We start from the raw sequence: 26,175 nt of genomic DNA, 5'->3' as shown, positions 1-26,175 counted from the left end.
CATATGATCCAACAATTTCACAGCTGGATATAAGCCAAGTAAACTGAAAGGTACTTAGAGGCATCTGCAGTTGGGTATAGTGGTGCACACCTCTAAACCCAGTGCTTAGGAGACGCAGACAGGAGGATAAGGAGCTCAGGGTCATTCTCAGCTACATAGAGTTCAAGCCTAACTGGGAAGAAGAGGCCGTCTCAGGGAAAAGAGACAAAAAGAGGTATTTGTACCTCACATACATAAGAGCATTATTTACATGAAACTCAAAAGGTGAAATCAACTCAAGTGGTCCATAGACAGAAGGCTGGGCAAACCGAATGTGATACCTGCTTATAATGAAGTACCATTCAGCCTTAAATATAAGATCTCTGTAGGGCCGGTGGGATGCTCAGCAGGTAAAGGTGACTGCCAGCAAACCTAACAACCCAAGTTCAACCCGTGGGTCTTACAGGGTGGAAGGAGAGAACCAACTCTTCCAGGCTGTCCTCTTACCTCCACATGTGTGCCATGTATAAGTGGGCATCTACACATACACATATACACAGAATAAATAAAACATAGCAAGAAAAATCTGAAAAGACACCTGGTGAATAGTCAAATTCATAGAGACAGAAAGAAAAATAGTGGTTGCTAGGGGCTTGAGAGATGGGGAAATGAGGTAATGTTTAATAGATTCAAGCTTGGTCTGGGAAGATAAAGAGGTCTGGAGAAGCTGGGCATGTCGGCTCACACCTTCAATCCCAGCACTTGGGAGGCAGAGGCAGGCGGATCAATACAGAAAGCTGGACACACAGGGCTCCACAGAAAAACCCTGTCTCCAAAAAACAAAACAAAAAAGAGTTCCAGAGAGCCAGGCGTGGTGGTGCACATCTTTAATCCCAGCACTCAGGCAGGCAGAGGTAGGAGAATTGATTTGAGTTCAAGGCCTGCCTGGTCTACAAAGCGAGTCCAGGACAGCCAAGGCTACACAGAGAGACCCTGTCTCAAAAACAAAAAACAGAAAACAAAACAAAAAAAAAGAGTTCTGAAAAGAAATGGTAGTGTCATCCAATCAAAATATACTCAAAGTCAATGATCTGTGTACTTAAAAGTTGTTAAATATACATTTTATGTGATTTGTACAATACTTTACAACAACAAAATGAAAGAGTTTTTTTTTTTTAAGTAAAAAAAAACGTCAAGAAATGAAAAATAGGGCTGGAGAGATGGCTCAGAGGTTAAGAGCACTGTCTGTTCTTCCAAAGGTCCTGAGTTCAATTCCCAGCAACCACATGGTGGGTCACAGCCATCTATAATTCGATGTGGGCCCTCTTCTGGTAGGTAGGCAGAGTACTGTATGAATAATAAAAAAATAATAAATCTTTAAAAAAAAATAGTAACTGAAATGGGAGGTTCAATAGATTAAACTGTAGATCAGGCCAGTAAAAGAAACTTTGAAGAAATAAAACATTGCATGGCAGTACAAAATACATACACACAAACTGAAGAGAAGTTAAGTGACACAGGACAAAAGAAAAAGTCCAAGATATGCTAAGATAACAGGAGGAGAAAACAGTTGTAGGGGACGGGCTACATGGCCAGTGTTCAGCCATCTTGTCAGAGCCTAGGTTCCTATTTCTCCAGCCGTTTGCCATTCACCAGAAACCAGCTGACCTTGTCGTAGGTCAGCAGTTAGACACCTGTTGTGGTTTATTGGGGGGCTGGTCATTCTAGACCCCCGAGCTACTCCTTTTCCGGTAAGACTACTGATAAAACCAGATTAAAGGCCAGCTGCCTGCGAGCATCAGTTCCGGGAACTTTTTCCCGACTAACCAGGTCTTTCACAATTTCCCTTTCTCTCTGGAATTTCTCCCTCTTCTGTGATTATAGTAGCTGTTAAGGTAGACACCTGCTGGAGCATTCCAGAATTAGGTATTCATAGCAACCTTTGCTTACGCAAATACCCATGCCTCTGTGCCTATATAAACTGTGAATTTTTTCAATAAACAGGGTTTGATCAGAATGCAGACTTGCCCCCTTCTTCGTGTCTAGTGTTCTGTCCCTATACAGGAAAATTCTCCTCCCGAGCGTTAGTCGAACCCCGGTGGGCCAGGGCAAATAGCAAAATGAGAAGACAATATTTGAGGATATAATTGCTCAGACTTTTCTAATACTGCTGTTGTTTCAGAAAGCACAAAGAATAGCAGGACAAATAATAAAAAAGCTAGCTAAACTGCAGTGAAAATGCAAGACACCAGAAACAAAGAGACTTATAAAGCCTCCAGATGGAAATGACAGCTGTCTTCAAGAAGTCAATTACTTTCTCAGTAGCAACAATAGGATCCAGGAGATAGTAAAACTAAATGTATTTCAAAGCTAGCCAACTAAGCCCACTAGAGTTCTGAGGGTCTCCCTGGGATGGTGGTCCTGCCTGCAAGCCCAGCACGCTGTAGAGACCGAGGGAGAGAGAATCACTTGAGCTTGGGAGCACAAGAGCAGACTGGGCAATGTGACAAGCAGCCTTCTTAAAACATTCCCACAGCGCTGCAGGGCGGTAAGACCACTACTTGCTGCTCTTGCAGCAGACAGGCAACCCACAGCTGCCTCTAATTCCAGCACAAGGGATCCAACACCCTCTTCTGGTTTCTGTGAGCACCTACATACACATGTACCTACTGCACAGAATCCTATCCACCCACCCACTAAACTCTTCACGTTCTGTGCTGCAGATCAAACCAAGGATGTTATACATGCTAGGCCTTCCAGCTCTATAGTGAAGTCTTTGTTTTTGAAACAAGGTCTCACTATGTAGTCCAGGCTGGCATAGAACTCCCTTAAGTTAGACCAGGCTGGCCACAAAGTCATAAAGCTCACCTGCCCCTGCCTCCCAAGTACTACAATTGAAGTTGTGCACTTCTATGCCCAGCTTACTATAGTAAAGTATTTTTTTAAAGATTTATTTATTATTTATACAGTGTTCTGCTTGCATGTACCTCTGCAGGCCAGAAGAGGGCACCAGATGTCATTATAGATGGTTGTGAGCCACCATGTGGTCTGTGGGAATTGAACTCAGGACCTTTGGAAGAGCAGACAGTGTTCTTAACCTCTGAGCCATCTCTTCAGCCCGTAAAATCTTTTTTTTTTTTTTTTAAATAACTTTTTAAAAGAATTGCAAAGAACACTTTTTTTTTAAAGATTTGTTTGTTTGTTTATTATGTATAGTATTCTTCTGCAAATACACCTGTACACCAGAAGAGGGCACCAGATCTCATTATAGATGGCTGTGAGCCACCATGTGGTTGAGGGGAATTGAACTCAGGACCTCTGGAAGAGCAGCCAGTACTCTTAAACTCTGAGCCATCTCTCCAGCCCCTTAATAACTTACTTTTAATTTTATATGCATTGGTGTTTTGCCTGCATGTATATCTGTATGAGAGTGCTGGAACTGGAACTCTCTTGAACTGGAGTTACAGACAGTTGTGAACTGCCATGTAGATGCTGGGACTTGAACCCAGGTCCTCTGGAAGAGCAGCCATCTTAACCACTGAGCTATTTCTCCAGACCTACAGCAAAGTCTTAACTGGATATACTACATCTAAATCACCAGGGAGAAGAATTTTCATCTAGAATGTACCTGCTTGGTTCAATACATATTTATTCATTCATTTTAGGTGAGTTTAATACATTCTAATTAAGGAAGGAAGAAAAAAGGCTGAGAATGAATATAAAACAAAATACCAACAACTAGAGTCTGGGCTGTTCTTACAAGCTTTCTATACTCTTCAGTAGTCACTGAAGTTTGTTAACACACATGTATCAACCCATGTCCAGCACATTCATAACTCAGTACCTTCTACATTTTAGTGCTCTGAGTCACTTAGAGGCTCCCACTTCTCCTTCTACAGCTTCGTGTTTCTATGAATTACAGAACCTTAGCAAAACACCAAGAGACTCAGAATCCATAAGGCAGGTATGCTAGCTCAGTCTAGTAACCCAATACTCAGGAAGCTGAAGCAGGAGAATTGTCTGAGTCTGAAGCTAGCTTGTTTTACAAGGCTAGCTTGTAGGTTTTTTGTTTGTTTTGTTTTGTTAATTTATGTGTGGAGACAAGGTCTCACTATGTAGCTTTGGCTATCCTGAACTCACTATATAGATCAGGCTAGCCTCGAACTCACAGAGATCTACCTGACTCTGTCTCTCAAGCCTAGCTTCCACGTGAGCTCTAATGAAGCCTAGCCAATGCAGGACCTTATCTCAAAAAGAAAAAGGCAAATACTGACCCTTTATAAAAGGAATTTCATATCCACAAATCAAAGGGAGTATTTGTGGGGTGTGCTCTGTTTTTGTCCCCACATCCCACTGTGGACCCCGAACTTACTTTTAGCTTTACTTTACCTACTACCATATTTGGTGACAAGGAGAAACAAGTGGCAACTATTCGTTGGGTACTTGCATATAGAGGCTTTATAGAATCAGGGTAAGTTCCAGTTATAACTATGCAGCCACTGCTGTATCAGAGTCCCCACGGCACCTCTGGTTTCCTGACTCAGGCAGACTTGGTGAACTCAGACACACTGTGTCACACTGTGACTTATTAGCATCGCGTCTGACCAGGCAGGTGGAGGGCTAGAAAGCACAATGAACAGCGGTTCCAGGCATACTAACAGTCCACAAGAAAGCAGGCACTCTTCCAAAAGCAGCCCCACCACCGCTGAGGGCGCAGCTAGTGGAGAGGCAGTTGCTCAAATGCTGCCTCCAAGACAAGCTCTCTACATCTACTTGGAGGGGTAACATAAAAGCCTCTGCCTCCTCTCATTCAAAATTTCAGATTCTGAAAAAGAATGGAGCTGTCCAGTATCAACCACTTTGTACGGTTTAGCAGACTGAGTTACTCTTTTCAGACCTGAGAAAGGAGGGAAGCTTCCAAAGACCCAAGCTCCCAGAGAGCAAAGTGCCAACCTCCCAAGCAGCTCTTTCTAAAGCTGTATATCTCAAGTCTATTATGTGACCCTTTTTTTTTGTGTGTGTGTGTGTGTGTGTCTAACTGAGGTGTTCCCTCATTTTACCTCCATTTAAACTACAATTTCCTTTACTGAGATTTTCATAATTTATCTATTTATGCTCAATTTTAAAATTTACAAACTGCAAATGCACTAGATACACTATGAAATTATAATAATCTCCATCTATAATGAAGTAGGAAATCTTTAATAATTTAAGATGGTAAAAATTTAATCTTCACTCATTAGGAGACATCATTTGATTTAGTAAATATCATCTACATCAAAAAAGTAAAGATAACCTACTGTACTTCTTAAAGAGAAAAGGTGTGCTATATCTCCAGATTTCTACTTCTTGCTGGTTGACATGTACATTGGCAAATTATGGACTAACACTGTGGGAGTGCTATTCCTTCATAAATCACCACCTAAGAACTAGACAGGAAGCCCACGCTTCCTTCTTGAAAGAAATTAAATTCATGACATTTTCAAGGACTAGAAATTAAACTCATGACTTTCTTTTTTTGGGGGGGGGTTGTTTTGTTTTGGTTTTTTTGTTTTTCAAGATAGGGTTTCTCTGTGTAGCCTTGGCTGTCCTGGACTCACTTTGTAAATCAGGCTGGCCTTGAACTCACAGAGATCCGCTTGCCTCTGCCTCCCTGAGTGCTGGGATTAAAGGCGTGCGCCACCATGCCCAGCTTTTTGTTTGTTTGTTTGTTTTGTTTTGTTTTGTTTTTCAAGACAGGGTTTCTCTGTTACACAGAGCCCTGGGTGTCCTGGTCTCTCTTAGTAGACCAGGCTGGCCTCGAACTCAGAGAACTGCCTGCCTCTACCTCCCAAGTGCTGGGATTAAAGGTGTGCGCCACCACGCTTGGCAAACTCATAACATTTTAAGGAATAGAACATTACCTTGCAGTATTCCTCCACATGTTTTCAATAGTTAACAATGTCTTACTTAGACTATGTTCTGTTCAAAGGGTCACATAAGAAAACTAGTATCAGCCGGGTACAATGGCACACACCTGTAATCCCAGCACTCAGGGAGGCAGAGGCCGGTGGATCTCTGTGAGTTCAAGGCCAGCCTGGTGTACAGAGCAAGTCCAGGACAGCCAAGGCTCTGTGTAACAGAGAAACCCTATCTTGACCCCCCCAAAGAAAGAAAGAAAGAAAGAAAGAAAGAAAGAAAGAAAGAAAGAAAACTAACATCACATGGATACTTCATTTAAGTAAGATCAGACCATGGAAGATGTCTTAGAAGTTAAGAACATTTGAGGGCCTGAGTTCAGCTCCCAGCATTAGGCTGGACAGCTTACAATTGCTCGTAAGTCCCACTCCTGAGAACTGACACGTTCTCCTGGCCTCTAAGGGCACACATACACAAAATCTAAAAGAGGGGACAGAACTAAACTATCAGATCTGGGTATGAAGTTCATAATCCCAGCACTTGGGAAGTGACGTAGGAGGCTCTCCACAAGTTCCAGGCCAACCTGGGTAACAGCTCCAGGTCAGACATGGTGGCACCTACTTACAACGCCGGCACTTGGGAAATGGAGGCAGAACCATCAGGACTTCAGGGTCATCTTTGGTTATGCAGCAAGTTCAAGATCAAAGCCAGCCTGGGTCTCAATAGTAATAATAATAGTAATAATAACAACAACGGGGGACAACTAGACTAGGCTTTGGCTATTTTATCAGTCAGGCAACTCTGACCCCCATTCGTCAGTCACTGAAGCGCACCCTGGGAGTGGCTGCTGAAATGGTCACTACTTTGCTTCTGTCATCACTGCTGCTGCTGTGTTCTGTTCCTCAATAAACTGCTGAGCAGGACCTAATGACCTAAGAGGACAGAAATAAGCGTTTTTGCTGATGGTGGTTTTTGTTCATTTGTTTGTTTATTTGTTTGTTTGAGACAGAGTTTCTCTGTGTAACAACCCTGGCTGTCCTGGAACCCTCTTTGTAGACCAGGCTGGGCTCGAACTCACAGAGATCCACCTGCCTTTGCCTCTCAAGTGCTGGGATTAAAGACATGTGCTACCACCGCCCGGCAATAACAAGCATTTTTTAAATAAAAGTATTAGCATTAGTAGTGTGGGGAATATAAACTTGGGGTGGGCTCTATGAAGAGATCAAGCCTGTCACCCCAACAGTCTGAGCCTGAAACAGGAGAATAGGCTCAGATACAAGGCCTACAGTGCAATGCTCTGTCACAAAACAGGTCACAAATGTTTTTTCCCTCACTTCAGATCTCTAGCTTACCTGGGCATGGTGGTACATGCCTTAATCCCAGCACTTGGGAGGCAGAGGCAGGTGGATCTCTTTGAGTTCAAGGCCAGCCTGGCCTACAAAGTGAATCCAGGATAGCCAAGACTACACAAAAGAAACCCGGTCTCAAAAAACCAAGAAAAAGTAAAATACCTTTTGCAGGCTACAGATACAGCTCAGTAGTAGAGAGTTTACAACGACTGGTAAGAGCCCCAGCAAGGAGAGGTTCTCTTCCACTACCTGCTACTGGAAAAAAAAAAAAAAAATCTAGTAATATAGTCCAGAATTAAAAAGTATTACTTTCACTATTCCACTCTCATCACCCACTCAGGAACCTAAAAAATAATGATAGCATGGGCTTCATCTATAGCTGCCTGGACTAAAAGGGATCCCCTCTGAACCCAATTAGCACCCGAACAGCACTCAGATCTTCCAGAGTTTCAGATCGGAGCCTACTAGACAGAAGCATGTTTTCTCCCTAAGGGCAGGAGTTATTGTTATGTACAAGGGTGACCCAAGTATTTCCAAGTCAGCAGACCAAACAATGGCAGGCTTTTTAGCTTTGCACTAAGTATTTTCAGCTACCTACCCATGAACTGAACAAAACTGTACCTTCCCTATACCTTTGACGTTATTATTATTTTAGCGTCTACTAATTTAAAGATATTTCATTATGACACTTTCACATTTATACACACTGTACTTCAATCACGAGTACACACACACACACACACAAACACACACAGACACAAACATGCACATTTTGACATTGAAGCCAGATTATTTTGTTTTTGCAAATGAAATCGAAGAGGAAGTGATGTATTGTCCCTTATGGTTTCAGAGTTTCTAGTAATTTCTCACGCTGCCTCTATAATGGTGACACCCAGGTTTCTAGAATAAAGATTATCAGCTTGAATCTCTAGATGGCAGAGAAAAAAATAGGCATAATGGGCATAATTCACCTCCCACACAATGCCTGTTCACTGGCCCATGGCGGACAATCATGTGAGTCCTGAACTTCTGGCAGGTCAGTCTACCAGTGAGAGAGGAGAGGCAGATTATGAGCACTAACTCATGACCTATACTATTCTTCCTTTTTTTTTTTTAAAAGATTTATTTATTTATTATTATTCAGGGTTCTGCCTCCATGTATACCTGCACACTAGAAGAGGACATCAGATCACATTATAGAAGGTTATGAGCCACCATGTGGTTGCTGGGAATTGAACTCAGGACCTTTGGAAGAGCAGGCGACGCCCCTAACCACTGAGCCATCTCTCCAGTCCCCATTCTATTCTTATTGGAACATCTGCTTATAATGGTAACATATAAAAATAAGTAAGAACAGACAGTAATAGTCTCAAACCCAAGAGGAAGGAATACATGCTAGCTCTGCTGAAGAAGCAGGAACGTGTTAGCTTACACAGCACTAGCTGCAGTACGACTTGAGCGTTTTATATAAAGTAACTCATTTGAAGTGCAAGGCAACAGCACGGATTAGATGTCGTGGGCACCTAGCAGCACATCAGCGGCACTTACAAGGATGCGTAGCTAAGAAACGCTAGGGATGAAGAGTCGAGGGCAGGCAACTCAGCTCTCCTAGACCCTAACAGTCACGCTGTGCTGCACATTGCAGAAGTACAGTAACTAAAGCACTGTGATCCTGCTGCACAATTAAACAGGCAGATCAATGTAACAAGAACGGAAAGACTAGACTAGACTCAGAAGCACACAGAATGGTGTACAGGGTATGCATGCTTACTATGAAATACTCCACAAAAATGCTCCTAAATACAAAATGACCCAAATTGCCAAACAAGCAAACAAACAAACAAAGTTTCAGACTTTGGACCATTTCAGAATTCTAGATTATGGATCTTCAACCTGAAGAACCTATGCAAAGCCTAAAAACTCCCAAATCTGATACATCTATCTAGCAGCAAGCATCTCAGATAAGGATACTCACTGTATTCACAACATGATAATAAAAAGTATTCAGTTGTGATTGTACTGAAATACCTGTACCCTTTCTGTCAGGAAATCCTATTCCATAAAGCTAATTCAGAGCTGCAGTAGGTGTCTAAAGTGACATATTCCACATTTTCCATTGTAGCACTATACACAACCTAATTATAAAATTCACACATACAGTGAAATGACATATAGTATTAAAAAACTAAAAAGGCTTAGGAGATGGCTCAAGCCTTGTTCTGAGAATCTCCTGTCTTGATGTTGTATAAACCCTGCTCCCCAACTGTCCTCTTGTATGGCAATAAAGCAGCTTACAGCCAGTCGCTGAGCAGGGGAGGAAATAGGGCTGGACTTCCTGCCAGCCAGGTAAGGAGGAATCAGAAGAGGAAGTAGAGGATTGAGCTGGGGGATTCAGCCAGAGGCGGAGGTGCAGGAGAGACGAAGAAGATTCAGCTGGAGCAAAGAAAGAACTAAAAAGCAAGGGGATTTTGGCAAAGATGGAGTTGGAATAACAGAGGGCTAAGAATAGACTTAAACTGCTCAAGAATGTATTGTAAAGCTTTAAAAACAGATATAAAAGAGTCTCAATTATTTGTGTGATAGCCAAGTTAAGAACTAAACTAAGAAAAGCATAGTTTTATAAAAATACATTAAGAAAGCAGCCAAGTGCGGTGACCCACACAACTGAGCAGCTGAAGTAGGAGGATCAGCGTGAGCCTGAGGCATGGTAAGAGACCCTGTCTCCGGAAAGAAAAAGCCAGAGAGTGGCTCAGCAGCTCATGGCGCTTGCTGCCCCTACTCTGGCAACCTAAGTCACAGTTACCTTTAGTCTGAGGAAGTGAATCCATGGGACTGGCCTCTGGGCATGTCATGAGGCATCTTCTTAATTACTAATTTACCAAAGAGGCTCCAGCCCAGGATGGGTGGAACCATCCCTAAGCAGGTGGGTCTGTACTGTATAAAAAGGGAGCTGAATATGAGACTTCTTACAAGCAAACCAGAACAGCACTCCTCCATGGTCCCTGTTACACCTCCTACCTCAAGTTTTTGTCCTGGCTTCCCCTGACATGGACAATGACCTGTAAACCAAACATCCTTTCCCTCCCCCAAGTTGTTTTGGTTAGTGTTTCATCGTAACAGAAAGAAAACTAGAACATCGCATAAAGGTAGAAGACAACCAACTCCACACATGTATTGGACACACACATCATGCGTACAATATTAATAAATTGCTAAGTTCTATATTTACTGATGTGGAAGAATCAACCAACACCAGTTAAGGGTGGTGGGTAGGGAACAAGTCAAAAAACAGTATATATTATTCAACTGGTCTAAAGTGGGGGAAGAAGAGGGCACAACACAAGTGAGGTGATGCAAGAGAAAGGCACTCGCCACCAAGCTTGATGACCAGTGTTTGATCTCCAGAATCTACTTAGGAGAGAATCTGCTCCCTCAAATCATCCATACTCTAACCTGCACACATACCAGCCCGGCACACATGTGCCCACACATTTACATATATCTACTAACACAACAGGTATCTAAATACAAAGGTTTTACAAATTAATAAGGCAGAGGGGGCCAGTGGCTACATATATGCATATATAGATATGCATGTGTATAAATATAACGTACCTCCAGACACACAAGAAACTACTGATGCATGCTGCCACACTCACAGAGCTGGGAGAAGAGTCAGGGAGACTGCTACACCTGCTGAATTCAGATAACTGAAAGCACTGACCCTTCAACAGATAAATCACTACAGCTTACAAGAAAGACCAGCCATTCTGCAGCAGGGATAATTGCCAAAAGAATATCCTAAGAGTTATACTAAAAAAGAGCCAAGTAGTCATTATACACTACAGACAAGCCAAAACTGAGAAGGCCAGCTGGAGAGAAAGTACACCAGACAGATAGATGCACAGAGCAAAGGAGACACCAAAACCCTGCAGCCTACAATGGGAAAAGCAGGTACGCCTCGACTTCTCATAGCATGCCAGCTCCAGGGTTTCCACCAGTCCCCGCGGTAGTGACTCCTGCCCACCACGTGCCATCATTCTGAGCACACCACCTAAAACGTTTCTTCCCAGCACCTCCATACTTAGCTCCGCTAGCTCTCCATTTCTTTCTAGCCTAGCTACATGAGAAAAGTATTTTTAGGATCATTTTAAAATATGCTTTGTCCCTTTTGAGACAGGGTTGGGGAGGAGGCAGGGTCTCCTGTAACCAAGGATGGCCAGGAATTCACTATGTATCAAAGGATAACAAACCTTAAACTGCTCTACCTCCCAAGTGCTGTACCCAGGTTCTCTGTAAAAGAGGAATAACTGACTACCTAAGTGAAGTGCTGAACAAACACAGCCTATCAGAAAGTTAGTTTGTGGGGCTGGAGAGATGGCTCAGAGGTTAAGAGCACTGGCTGCTCTTCCAGAGGACCCAGGTTCAGTTCCCAGCACCCATGTGGCAGCTCACAACCATCTGTAACTCCAGTTCCAAGGGATTTGACAGCCTCACACCTACGCACATAAAATAAAATTAAATAATTTTTAAAAGAAAATTGGTTTGTAATAAGACTAAAGCTATATATATATATATATATTTATTTATTTATATGTATTTATTTATTATGGTTAGGCATACATCCAGAAACACTGGAATTTGAAGCCAAGGCACAGAATATACCTAAATATGATACCTTATGTTAATATCTCAAAATCATCTTAGCCTTAACATTTTCAGACTGTTTTTAGAAATGCATTTGGAGCTATCTGACAGTGCTTCAACAAAACCAAACAAAAACAACAGAGAGCCGATGGTAGTGGTGCAGGCCTTTAATCCCAGCACTAAGGGAGGCAGAGGCAGGCAGACCTCTGTGAGTTCAAAGTCAGCCTGGTCTACAAAAAGAGTTCCAGGACAGCCAAGGCAACACAGAGAAACCTTGCCATGAAACAAACAAACAAAACAAACAGAGGAGAAACTGGGAAACTAGGACTATATATAATTCAGGTAGAACACTTGCCTAGTATATGAAAGGTCCCATTTCTATACACACCCAAATAAAATAAATGTAATTTTTCAAAAGTTTTAAGTACTAACACCATCACCTTCTGAGTACTTACCATGCACCATGCATTCCGGGAATTTTACACATAACAGTAATTTAATTCTCACATCAACTCTGTCAGGTAGATACTTCCAACACTATTATTTTATTGATGAGGAAAAATAGACAAAGAAAAAATAACTTGCCTACAAACATATGACTTCTAAGGTCTCATAAGATTCTAAACTTGTTTATATTTAAGCAAAATCATTAATTTATTTGAGGACCTTAAACTCACAAAGTCTAACAGAAAGTCTGTGCTATTAATAACATGCATTACAAACAGTTTCAGCCAGCTGTGGTGGTGCATACCTTTAATACTAGCACTTGGGAGGCAGAGACAGGTGGATCTCTGTGAGTTCGAGACCAGCCCAGGACAACCAGGGCTACACAGTGAGACTCTAAGTCTAAAAATAAACAGTTTAAAGCTCTATGCTGTAATTGCAAGGATTCACAAAGAAAACACAAAAGCCTCAAGAATAAAGTATAAACACAGGCCTCTAATCCCAACACTTGGGAGGCAGGAGAATTAGGAATTCAGGCCAGCTGTGGGTATACAGATGATGCCCTGTTTCAAAGAAACAAAGGCGCCAGGGAGATCATTCAGCCAATCAAGTGCTTGCCAAGCATGAAGACCCGAGTTCTGACTCCAGCATCCACGTGACATGTCAGAGCATGTCATACACCTGTAATGGAGCACTGGGAGGCAGAAACAGAAGGACCCCTGGGATATGCTGTCCAGCAAGTCTAGTCAACTCTATGAGCTCCAGGGTTAGTGAGAGACGCCATCTCAAAAATAATGTGGAGGAATTGGGGGCTTAGCCCAGTGGTAGAACACTTACTTGGCTAGCGAGCATACATATGTATGCACACACACACATACCAAAAACTAGACAAATGCATGCAAAAGCAAACAACAATGAAAAGAATCTTAAGTTTAAAAAAAAAAAAATGTTCCTAAAGTTAGGAACGTTACTTTGCTCAGCGTGCCACCATCACCCCCTCCCTCACTGGGCACTGGATGTGAGGATTCACACGGACTAGGCAAGAGCTCTCTACCTTCAGCCCAGGCCAGTCTCAGCATCCATGCTGCTTGGAGACTCACCCTGTAGCCCAGACAGGATTTAAACTTTGGTTTCTTCTGCTTAAGCCTCCAGAACAGAGGGGATTACAGGTCTGTATCACCTATTTTTATTTCAAACTGTTTTTTAAAAATATATTTCCTGATAGTAATGATCTACACTTTTAGTAAGTCTAAAAACAAGAGAGGGTTACAGCACAATTTCTACACACTAGTATCAAATGAACTAACCCACTGTATTTGTTAACTGTTAATAAAAGATACACTACAGCTCCCCGCTTCTGTATTATGCTTTTGAAACATAAGGGAAAAGTGGGTACAACAGACTACTGAAAAATAAAAAAAAAATTAAGATCAGGTTGCTGGGGGCTGGGACTGCAGCTCAGCTGGTGGAGTAGCTGCAGACGCTAAGAGCCCGGTGTCTCCACCTACCACAGCCCATGCAGCTGCACAAACTGGTGAGGAGGACCAGAAGTTCAAGGTCACTCTCAGCTGCATGCTGAGTTCTAGGCTGGCCTGGGCTATAGGAAGAGTCTATCTAAAGGGTGGGGGTGTGGGAACACGCCAATGGCAGGAAGCAATCTAAGGAAGACATCCTTGTGTGTAGAACCAGAGGATGTACGGGTCTGTCTTTTGTTACACAGACTTCAGTCAAGAACACAGTGGAGTGAGGGTGCGTGCACTTCCTTCCTCCACACAGGCTCTGGGGCAGCGTCAACTTCTTCAACTCGCCAAGCGTCATCTGCCTGTTAGCAAACCAACTTCACTGAAATCACTATTTTTCAGGTGTCTTCCCATTCTAAATCTTTACACCTCTACCTAAGAACCAAAATCACAAATTTCTCCTTAAAAACTACCAATTACCTTCATATATATACTTGCTCTCAAGAAAAAGAAAAGCAAACCAGGGCTGGAGAGATGGCCCAGAGGTTAAAAGAACTAACTGTCTGTTCTTCCTAAGGTCCTGAGTTCAATTCCCAGCAACCACATGGTGGCTAGCAACCATCTATAATGACACCTGGTGCCCTCTTCTGGTCTGCAGGCATACATGCAGGCAGAATACTGTATAAATAATAAAAATGTTAAAAAGAAAGAAAAGAAGAGAAAACCAGAGGGAAATTTGGAGAAATCCAGAAATTCAAAGAAATGACGCAAGTGACAAGCTCTGTAACTCTAGTAAAAGTTTTTGTTGTTGTTGTTGTTTTTGGTTTTGTTTTGGTTTGGTTTGGTTTGGTTTTGGTTTTTTGAGACAGGGTCTCTCTGTGTAGCCTTGGCTGTCCTGGACTCACTTTGTAGACCAGGCTGGCCTCGAACTCACAGCAATCCGCCTGCCTCTGCCTCCCAAGTGCTAGGATTAAAGGCGTGCGCCACCACGCCCGGCTTGGTTTTTGTTTTGTTTTTTTTGGTTTTTGTTTTTGTTTTGTTTTGTTTTTTGTTTTTTGAGACAGGGTTTTTCTGTGTAGCCTTGGCTATCCTGGACTCGCTTTGTAGACCAGGCTGGCCTCAAACTCACAGTGATCCGCCTGCCTCTGCCTCCCAAGTGCTGGGATTACAGGTGTGCACCACTGCACTGCCCAGCCAAAGATTTTAAAAAATACTTATTATTTTATATATATAGTTGTCTACATGTATACCTGAAGGCCAGAAGAGGGCATCATATCACATTATAGATGGTTGTGAGCCACCACGTGGTTGCTGGGACCTTTGGAAGAGCTGTCGGTGCTCTTAACCTCTGAGTCATCTCTCCAGCCCCTAGTCAAAGATTTTAAGTAATAAAAAGGCATATTAGGGCTGGTGAGATGGCTTAGGAGGTAAAGGCACTTGCTGCCAAGTCTTACAACTGGGTTCAGTACCTGAAATAAAAGAACTATTGTCCTCTGGTCTCCACACATGCATCGTGGTACTTACGATGCCCTCAAATCAATGAATCAGTGTAGTAAAAGTAATAAGTGTGGGCTGACTACTGGTCTCCCAAACACTTTTAAAAGATATGGTGGCATGAGCCAGGCGTGGTGGCGCACGCCTGTAATCCCAGCACTCTCAGAGGCAGAGGCAGGCCGATCGCTGTGAGTTCAAGGCCAGCCTGGTCTACAAAGCAAGTCCAGGACAGCCAAGGCTACACAGGGAGACCCTGTCTCAAAACACCAAAAAAAAAAAAAACCAAAGAAAGAAAGATGTGGTGGCAGAACTTGGGAGGCAGAGGCAGGCTGATCACAGTGAGTTCCAGGGCAGCCTGGTCTACAAAGCATATCCAGGACAGCTATATCTACACAGAGAAACCCTGTGTCTGGGGGCAAGGTGGGGAGGGTAAATACCTTTAATCCTAGAACTTGGGAGGCAAAGGCAGACAAATCTCTGAGTTCATGGCCAACCTAGTCTACAGAGAGAAGTCCAAGCAGGGCCACACAGAGAAACTTGCCCTAAAAATAAACCAACAAACAAACAAACAAATAAATAACATAATAAATATATGAATAATGTTTAAAAAGTAATGCCTAGACACATTTTGGATGTCGCAATAGGAAGCAGAGCACTACTGGCAATAACTTAGTAGAGAAAAGGAGGCTACATCCTGTAATACAAATTTAGCCCCCAATACAATTTATCATTTAGCTCAAAATATTACAGAAGCTAAAAACCTTTAACAGCTTCTGTGATCATAGTGACAGTCCTGGAACAGCACTGTGACCAAGAAGTGAACATTCATTATATGGACTGCACAACTCATCAGAGCAGAAGGGTAAACAATAGCAAGAGTAACATGAACTCAACTAGAAAGGAGAATAAAATGAGCAAACAAAAGCCAAACAAGAAACAGAAAATAAATACTGGCTGAGTTTTTAGCAGCCGTCCACTTCCTGTTTCTGGACAGGCCTTGCTGCATTCCTGCCCTTGAGTCTCTACATGGCCAGTGAGCTATCTATGGACTGCATGAGCTGACCTCTGTTTCTTATACCTACAGCACCCTGCCAACGCACACCACCCAGAGAAACTGCTGAAGCAGAGAAGCACCAACTCTGCAGAGCAGGAAGGGCTGAGTGCAAGCAAAGCAACAAAGAATTTGATGAAATCTGCTAACTCAACAGCTATTTCTCAAGACGTCAATGTAAACTAATCTATAATATAAAGATATAAGAAAAGACAAAAACTATGGAAAATAGAGAAATAATCAAAATATTTCAAGCTTGAAAGACATCGAACTCCAAAAATGATACCTGTAAAGATTTCTCCTTAAAACAAACGTCCCTCTAGTGCAGTGGTGCACGTCTGTAATCCCGGCACTCAGGAGGCAGAGACATGTGGATCTCTGTTAGTCCAAGGCCAGCCTGGTATACAAAACAAATACAGGATAGCCAAGGCTATCTTGAAAACACAAAACAAAACCTATAATAGCATTAGAATTTTTGTAAATAACAGTGCTAATTATAAAGCATAATAAAAAAATTAATGAAACAAAATGATAGATTAAATTTCATAAAGTTTTACTTGAAGACTTAAAAAGCTAAACATGGCTGCTCACTCTGGAAGCCACAGTAAAAAGGCTGGCTAGAGTTCGAGGCCACCCTGGACTACATAAGAGCTCCAGGCCAGCTAGGGCTACTGTGTGAGGCTGTTTCAAATAAACAAATAAATACAGTAAAACACACCTGAGCTAAAAATCAGGCAATTAAGGCGGGGTAGCATATTAAGATAAAGGCAGATTTGAAGTACTTTTTTAAACCCACCAACAACTACAAAGAACACCCAGGTTGCCAGGCAGTGGTGGCACACAGCTTTCATCCCAGCACTCCGGAGGCAGAGGCAGGCAGATCACTGTGAGTTCGAGGCCAGCCTGGTCTACAAAGTGCGTTCAGGACAGCCAAGGCTACACAGAGAAAGCCTATCTTTAAAAAAACAAAAACAAAAACAAAAAACAAAAACAGAACACCCAGGTTTGTTCAAAGCACTGTCACTGACTATAAACTATGTACTATAATATGACAGATATCATGTATCACTATTGTTAAATACCAAACCCAGGACAAATGGCTGAGGTGCCTGTTTAACATATCAAAGTGGACCTGGCCTCCCGGTTCTCCCAGCATCCCTCAGTCCCTACCTGTTACAGGGTATGGCTGGCATACCCCCACACTCACCCAGAACTCTCCATCCTAGGGTCTGAGTTGCCCTTCCCCCAGAGGCTCTTCCCGATTAATCCAGACATTCTGGTTACCTGCCCTTTTTGTACCTCTGGCCTCCTGGCCACTGCACCTGGCTCCTTCTCTTCCCTCTTCCTCCTACCCTTCTCCCCACATAGCCCAGCTCAGGCTCATGGCTGGACTCTCTCACATGTCTCTGCCTCTGGCTATGCTCTCCTACATCTCTTAATAAACTTTCTCCTCTACTGTACCTAGAAGCAATCTTGTCCTTTCCTTTCTATTTCTTTTCTTCTATTAACTATTTGCATAATGAAGATGTATATGCAAAAAATGTCAGGGTAAAAACCATTTGCCGGGCGTGGTGGCACAATCCTTTAATCCCAGCACTCAGGAGACAGAGGCTAGCAGATCTCTGTGAGTTTGAAGCCAGCCTGGTCTACAAAGGGAGTTCAGGACAGCCAAGGCTACACAAAGAAACCCTGTCTCGAAAAAACAAAAAACAAAAAAAAACCACATTTGTTTATATGCTAAACAAAACATTAATTAAAGGGGGTTAGATAGTTGTCTACTGTGTGTCCACAGATCTGGGCTGGAGAGATAGTTCAGTAGTTAAAAGCACCAGTTGCTCTTCCAGAGGAATCAGTTCAATTACCAGCACCCAAATGGTGGCTCACGCCTGTCTGTCACTACAGTGCCCCCTTCTGGCCACTGCAGGCACTGCACACATGTAGTGCACAGACAGGCAGTCAAAATACCCATATACATAAAACTAATGTTTCTTAAAATAAACCTTAAACTTCTTTTTTTAAAGACAAGGTCTCTTGCTGGGCAGTGGTGGCACACACCCTTAATCCTAGCACTCGGGAGACAGAGGCAGGCAGATCGCTGTGAGTTCAAGGCCAGCTTGGTCTACATGGTGAGTCCAGGACGGTCAAGGCTACACAGAGAAACCCTGTCTCGAAAAACCAAAAAAACAAAACAAAACAAACAAACGAACAAGACAGGGTCTCTGTACATAGCCCTGGCACCTGGAGCTCACCATGACGCCCTACTTGGCCTGTCCCTTCCTAAGCGGGGACTAGGGCGTGTGCCACCATGCCCAGCTACTCACTGATCACTGCATCAACTCCTCCGTGGTGCATTTGTGTTCTACATTTAGTTATCTTTGTGCATTAATGCACTCTTCAAATCAATGGAAGAACTACTACAACACAAAGTCTCAGGCATCAACCTTTTTAAAATAAAGAACAGATGGGTATTCTAAACAATATTTGTTAGTTTTCAAAGAATATTTTCTCCATAATTATCTGGAACCACAAAATACTAAGTGGCAATTTTGGGTTTTATCTCAGTAGTGTTTTATATTTTTTATTAGTTTTTTTATAATTAGCATAGAGGGCATAGAGGAAAGAGTAGATTACAAAAATATAAGTATACACTATCTATTAAGCTACAGAGCATACCTTTGACCTTGACCACAGCCACTGAAAGACTTCTGGGCCTCTAGGACAGCAGACCAGGGAACACAAATGGTCTGAGCCTGCTGAGTACTGTTACACTGATCAACACTTAACACTGGCAGGAGAAGCCAGAGACTCACCTCACACTCACACAATGAACCGCGAGCCCAGTGTAGCTGTTTCCTTAAGGAATCCAGACTAAATCTGGGAGACTGCTATATTAAATGTGTATTCATCCATGCTTTTATTTGGTTGGAAATTTGACTGAAAGCAATACAGAAACAATGTTCCAATTTGTATGATAGCCTCAGAGTATACATGCAACCCAAAAAGGCAGTGATTAATAACAAAAAGATTGTTGCACAAAACATCTCACTTTCACAAGCAAAAGACTTTAACATTTGAAAATACGAGATGTGAAGACTGGTGGTACGGCTAGAGAAACAGCTAGGTGCTCAGGGGCAGACGCTGCTCCTGAAGAATACCTGAGTTTGGCTTCCACCAGATGACCCATAGTACCTGCAGCTCCAGCTCAGGGGAGCCAAAGCCTCTGGTCTCTACAGACACCTGCACTAACGTGCACACAACCACACACGGACGCACACATAATTTAAAATGATACGAATCAATCTTTTTGCTGGGTATGGTGGTGCTTTCCCTTAATTCCAGCACTCAGAGGGACAAGGGGATCTCTTAGCTGGAGGCAAAGGCCAGGGTAGTATCCCCTAACCTCTGAAATGAAGATGTTCATTAATAGCTATCTCAGCAGCAAGTTTTTGGAAAGCATTTGTCTAAATTATACCTAAAAATTCTCTTAAGAGTCATTAACATGTATAATTAGTAAATATAGTCTAGACATAACACAGAAAGAGAGAAAATGCTCTGGGCTAGCACTCTGCAGCTAAAAATCTCCTGCAGCACAGGCCTGGAAATAAAATGGTTCTTAGAACGTTCATGGTGTAGTAATAAACTAGAGAGAACACTTTAGGCAGTTAATACAAACTCTACAAGGTCGCTGCAGTACTACACCTATATATTCTGTTATGAGATGATGCCTCTCCTCCATGTATTTATGTTTATTTTCAAGACAAAAATCCTATCAGATGACCTTCCATATGCGGATATCTTGATGTCAAGGAAAAAAACAGCTACCTACAGTTCAGTTTGTTCTTGTCTTCTTTTTCAATGTGTCCGTGTGTCCGTGTGTGTGTGTGTGTGTGTGTTACAGGCATGTGTAGGAGGGTGAGTTCACTCACAAGGGGCCAGGTGGAGGCCAGACACTGACATGAGGATGTCTTTCTCAATCTTTCTCCACCTTATTTGAGAATTCAAAAGTCTAGAGCCGTTCCTAATATGCTCTCTCTGCCTGATGGCTGTGGATAGAAAAGTGAGCTCTCAGCTGTCCCTTCTGTTCAGGAGCTCTGAATCATCTACCCAGTGTCACCCATGACTAATAGAGGGCCTGGGTAGTACGGATTTTATATTCACGACTTTCAATCCTCCTGTCTCAGCCACCTGAGTGCTGGAATTACAGGCATATTCCACTGTGCCTAGATAGATAGATAGATAGATACATACATGCATACATACATACATACATACTTTTCTGGCCTACGTGGTAAATTTCTTGCCAGCTTGTGGTATTGAGTAAGGAACAACAAAAGTTTAATTATCATAACAATTAGTGACCATTGCCAGACATGATAGTTCTACAAGTCCAGCACTTTAGAGGTGGAGGTACACTAGAAAGTTCAAAACAGCCTACAAGCCCCACATGGGGGCGTACATCTGTAATCTCAACATTTGGGAAGTGGAGACAGGAGAACAGGTAATTCAAGGCCATCCTCGGTTATCAAGTTCCAGGCCAACCTGGGCTACAGATTCTGTCTGAAATAAACAATACCAGCCGAAGCTACACAGAGACCATTTCAATGAACAAAAATGTAGTAACTGGATGCTACAGCAGATCACAGTATCTTCCTGAAGTATCACTTCACTCTAGGGGTGTGCTCGCTGCAGCAAATCATACTATCTTCCTGGAATGTCACTTCAGTTTGGGGTGTCCACAACTTACCCTGTAAAGACTTAAAAATGCCCCACAGATACAAAAGTGAAAACTCCAATGATTTAAAATAGTGAGCTTAAGGAAAAATTATTATTCAAAACCTTATAATTTGTGGTTAAATTTTAATATGATTTTCAGAAAGTAGATAAGGAAGCAATGCTGACTCGAAATCTTTTAACTGTTAAAAGGTATGCCAGATACTAAACGCAGAGTAAGCAACTAGGCAAGCACTAGGGAGGCTAAGGCAGGAAGAGTTTATCTCAAAACAAACAACAAAAAGGACAAGTATGCACTCAACCCTAGGTGACTAGCCCAAAACATCAGCTCACCAACAAAGCTCAACTAAAAACTGACAAGCCATATAGCACCTCATTCTTTCATACCAAAAAACGGACTGCTAGTTCATTCATTCTAGTTACATTTCTAAAAACATTCTGGCAAAGTGAGTTATTGTACCTACTTACTGATATTATAAACAGTTTTTTAAAATGCCACTCTTGGCTAAAGGGAAAAAAACATGGGCTCATATAAACTTTTCTAAGATATATATAGGATCAAACTTACATTAAAACCTGTATGTAGAACTAGTCAGACAGTTCAGCAAGCAAAAGCAATTGCTGTGCAAGCCTTGATGACGTGAGTTCAACTCCAAGAACCCACGACAGAAAGGAGAGAACTGCCAAAAACTGCTCTCTGACTTCCATGCACTCCTGCATTCAAATGCACATGCATACACACTGCTCATACAAATATACAGACAATAATAATAATTTTTAAAATTTAAATCTACAAGTAAACAAGTACCTGGTACCTGTCACACTTTATTTTTAGTGTGCGTGTGCATGCATAAGTAAGTGTGTGTGTGTGTGTGTGTGTGTGTGTGTTCGTTCCAGTTCTTTGAGACAAGGCCTTGCCACACAGCCCTATACCCCAAGCTAACCTCAGCAGTCCATCTGTCGCAGCTTCCCAGGGCTCAGAGAGTGATATATGCTAGTTCCATAACCTAGAGTGACAAATTTGTTCTTGCTATGTAGACCAGGCTGGCCTCATACTCACAGAGCAGCTAAGCCTCAGGTGTGTGTTTGTCTGTTTTTAAAAACACTACAGGGGGTTAAAGGCAGGGCTTTTGATGTGCTAAGCAAGTGCCTGACCACTGAACAAGTTCCCTAACCCTTAGCAGCATCCACTTTTCTCTCCTTAAGCACAAGCAAATGTCTTCACATCACTAACCCCAGCCTCCCGAGGCAGGCCAGGCTACTCTTCATGGGTTACTATTGTTAGAAGCATGTAAGTTCTGAATTAAATAGGTACATTAATTAAATCAAAAAGTTCTTCCTTGTGCTAGCTACATCGGCTCAGTGGTAAGAACGTATCTAGCTTGTAGAAGGCCCTCAGTTTAACTCCCAGGACCACCCTCCACCAAAACTCAAAGGATACTTACTTTACCTTTATTTCTTCTAGTATGTATTAATTCTTTTCGTTCTAGTCTTTGGCTATCATTTTCACATCCTATCCATCAGCTTTTAGTTTTTAACCTTGCCAATAAAATAATTATTATCCCAGTTATCCAGGTTCAAAACCTTGAATGTTAACTTTGATACGCTGTTTTGTTTTGTTTTGTTTTTCAAGACAGGGATTCTCTGTGTAGCCTTAGGTATTCTGGGATTTGTAGACCAGGCTGGCCTCGAACTCAGTGATAAACCTGTCTCTGCCTCCCTCAGTGCTGTCATCCTCATTTTTAATAATAAGAATAACATTGATGAAAACAGGAAAGACCAAGCTATCCTTGAACTCAAAGAGATCCATCTGCCTCTGCCTCCCAGGTCCTGATATTAAAGTTGTGCACTATCATACTTAGCCCACCCTGAACTCATAAAATGTGCAAGGGTGCTCTTAACTACTGCTCTTTCTCAGGACCTGGGTTCAATTACCAGCACCCATATGGCAGCTCACAATTGTCTAGTTCCAGGAGGAGACTTGATGACTGCCTTCTTGCCTCGATGGCATCAGGTATATATACATACATACACGCAGCAAAACACCCATATGCACAAAAATTCATTTTAGTTGTTTTTAAAAAGAATTTTTTTTTAAATGGAAACAGCTCCACTTATTCAGAAGTCCAAATGCAAAGCTGGCCACACTTCACCCAATAGCTAACCCATCTCTGGGATCATCTCTGTACATGCTACCAGCCATCATCATTTCCTTTGAAACCCCTTTCTCCTGACGAGTTTACAGTCTCCTGCCCTTCCCCCAAGCTATGTGGGGTGGTACACTGTTTACCCTTTACTTTGCTTTTATATGTATTATCAGTGAAACTCTAGTTTGCCACCTCTCACGCAATTTCTACTAGCCAGTCCTTTCGATGAAAGCCACATCTATCTCACCAGCCCCTCAGGTCTTAGGCTATCTTATGGGTCTTCCACCTCTTGTCTCGATTCTGCCCTCCTCTAGAACAGCACTCTCAAAAATGGTGAACACCACTACAGAAGAACAAAAGAATCCACTTGGCTTCGGGGGAAGAAATTAATACTCATTCATCCATTCTTTCTTTCTTTCTTTAACTGCTGCTGGAGCTTGAACTCAGGCCTCAGTTATGCTATGTGCACTCTGTCGCTGATTCACCGCACTCTATACTTAATTTTTCCCACTGCACCCTTTCTTATACTCTTTTTCTGTTTGTTAATTACATTACTAGAACAGTAGCTCATGTGCATCATTAATAAAGGCACACAAATTAACAAAGCATATGCTCAAAATTTGCATTTATCAAGAGTTTAGGCACCTGCCTCCAAGTCTTCAGTATCTGGAACCCACATGGGTAAGGAAAGAAGTGATTTCCCCAAGTTGTCTTCCGACCTCTGCATATATGTGTGCACACATACAAAATAAGTGTAATTTTCAAGTTTAAAAATAGCTCTTCTGAAAAATATGTGACCGACTACGAGGAGCACCTATGCACACACACATGCGGCTCAAAGAAAAACTGATATCCATATCCACACGGAAGCCCTATCCATGCCCACCTATCTACAGCTCTGCCGGCCATCTCAGAATCCTGTGAATCCTACTCAGCTTCGCAGAACAGAGTGGTCCGTCAAAGCTCTTCATTTTTAGTTTGGAGAAAATTCACTGTTGAAAGTAAAGAGATACTAAAAGGGGTCCACAGTTCACCATTCTGACACTGCTCACTGCCTGATTAATAAAACACCGAATATTCCACGATCTCTTAAGATTCAGTACCTATTTCCCGGTTCCTCGGGGCACGACTCGTTCCCGTCGTTAATAACCGGTTTATCCTCCCACCTCCTGAACCTGACTGAGCTCCTACCTGCCTTCATCCTTCTGTCCCTAGGGATAACATCCTCTGTTCCACAGTCGCTCCGTCCTGTCCCAGGACAGCAGACGGTCCAGCCAGGGTCCCCAAGACCCCCGTTGCCCCCCTTCTCTCCGCCGCCGCCCCCAGACGCTGCCAGCCAGGCTGGAAGAGCTGAGCCGGGCGGGGGGAGGGGTGTGCCTCGCCTCCCGTGACTGGCCCAGATGGCAGCCGATTCCGCCCCCACTCGCGGGCACCCCTCCAGCCCTCGCCCCCCGGGGGACTGCCCGTCCGCCTCGCACCTCGCCCCGACCCCACCCCACCCCCGGCCTCCCTCACACCCACCCTCCGTCGGCTCCGGACACACTCACCGTGCTGGGTGAAGACATTGAAGCCGGTGTCTGCGGTACGCCCCGCCGGGTCCCGCCTGCGGCCCGAGGGCCTGGCTGCGCTGCTGCCCCGGATCCCGCGCGGCTGCGGCTGCTGGAGCCCCGGCGCCTCCCCGACGCGGCCCACCTGCTGCCCCATCCCGCCGCTCGCGTACTCCCGCGCCCCCGCCGACCCCTGCTCACATTCCTCCTCAGCTCCGGCCTCGGAGCTCCTGGAGCCGTTCCAGCCTCTCCGGCCCAAGCCCAGGCCCCCCCGGGCCGAGTCACCGGCGGCTCCGCACGCGGACTTCCTCACAGCAGCGGCCGCGCTGCTTCCCAGCGACTCACAGACTCTCCTTCTCCCTCCCTCTCCGGCGGCTCCGCGCCCCAGCCGCCGCCGCCATCTTTAAACCACCGAGCTCCGGGCGAGCGTGGGACAGAGCGTCTCCCGCCCCCCTCTCGCCCAAGCACCTCCGCTACTCGGAGGGCGGAGCTCCATATGGCCCCGCCCCCTGCCGCGCCCCGCTGGGTGGAGACCCGGGCCCACCGGTCCACGGAAGCTTTTGGGGGTGAAGGGGAGTCTCCCCGGGGGTGGGGTGTCCCTCGAGTGCTTCACCGCACCCGGCCTCCGGGTCTGAACCTGCCGGTGCCGACGTTCACCCCCGTTCGGCTCCTCACACTACCTCAGGTGGGGCAGTGTGGGCGCCCAGCCTTTCCTGTCCCACCTCCACCTGTCAAGTCAGAGGAGGCTGAGAACCCACCACGTGCACAGCTCTACTGCAAACAGCTGAGGCTCCTGAATCCCCGGGGTCGCTGCCATTCAGTTGAGGAGCCCTTTGCACACACTTAGCAGCAGGCCTAGAGTGAGGTTTGACATGGTACAAAATTAACGGGGACATGTGTGCGGGCTTAACTTCATTTTAATTTGGGCAAATATTTCCCAAGTTGCATTTGTTTAGATTGTGTGCGCTTTGCAGTCTTACTGGTGTAGCCCAACTCCGCAGGCTACCATGGATTTCTCTTGAACTCGTCTGTCATCTACCTAACCGCATGTGTTTCTGTTTGCTTTGAAAACGCCTGACAGTAAAGCTAATCTTCCCACAGACATGTTTTCCTCATCGTGCACGAGGTCAGGCCCTCCTTTGTTGACAAGGAAAAGAAATCACGTTGACTTTGTTTCTGAGTCAGAACTTACTCATCTTTAGCTTCTGATGTCTAAATAAAGACACGTGCGGAAGAGAAGTGATTTTTGTAGACGTACACCGTGTGTGCCATCGTCTCGACATCCTACCCCGCTACGTGCTCTTTCATCTTAATGTTCAGCCAGTTGGTTTTGTTTGTTTTGTTTTGGTGGGTTTGTTTTGTTTTGTTTTGTTTTTTCTCCTGAAAGACTTGGTGATGCTTATTTCCTGCTATTCCTTTGACTTCCTT

General features: G+C 43.7%; 1 protein-coding gene across 4 annotated transcripts in view; it reads right to left on the bottom strand.

The window, feature by feature from the left end:
* Abl2 (ABL proto-oncogene 2, non-receptor tyrosine kinase) overlaps nt 1-25,140 on the bottom strand; it is an 85,961-nt gene extending 60,821 nt beyond the window's left edge. For 2 of the 4 annotated variants that reach the window (XM_051147627.1, XM_051147631.1), the window contains exon 1: nt 24,748-24,904. In XM_051147627.1, coding sequence (XP_051003584.1) covers nt 24,748-24,904 — 157 coding nt within the window. Of the gene's footprint in view, nt 1-24,391; nt 24,417-24,747; nt 24,905-24,948 lie in introns of those variants that run through there. The other 2 variants (XM_051147633.1, XM_051147629.1) reach the window with 2 other exon arrangements.
* Between the last annotated feature and the right edge of the window lie 1,035 nt (nt 25,141-26,175).

Source organism: Acomys russatus, chromosome 6, assembly GCF_903995435.1.
Source record: "Acomys russatus chromosome 6, mAcoRus1.1, whole genome shotgun sequence".
NCBI lineage: Eukaryota > Metazoa > Chordata > Mammalia > Rodentia > Muridae > Acomys > Acomys russatus.
The sequence above is the reverse complement of the archived record's forward strand: the minus strand, read 5'-3'. Positions and strand labels throughout refer to the sequence as shown.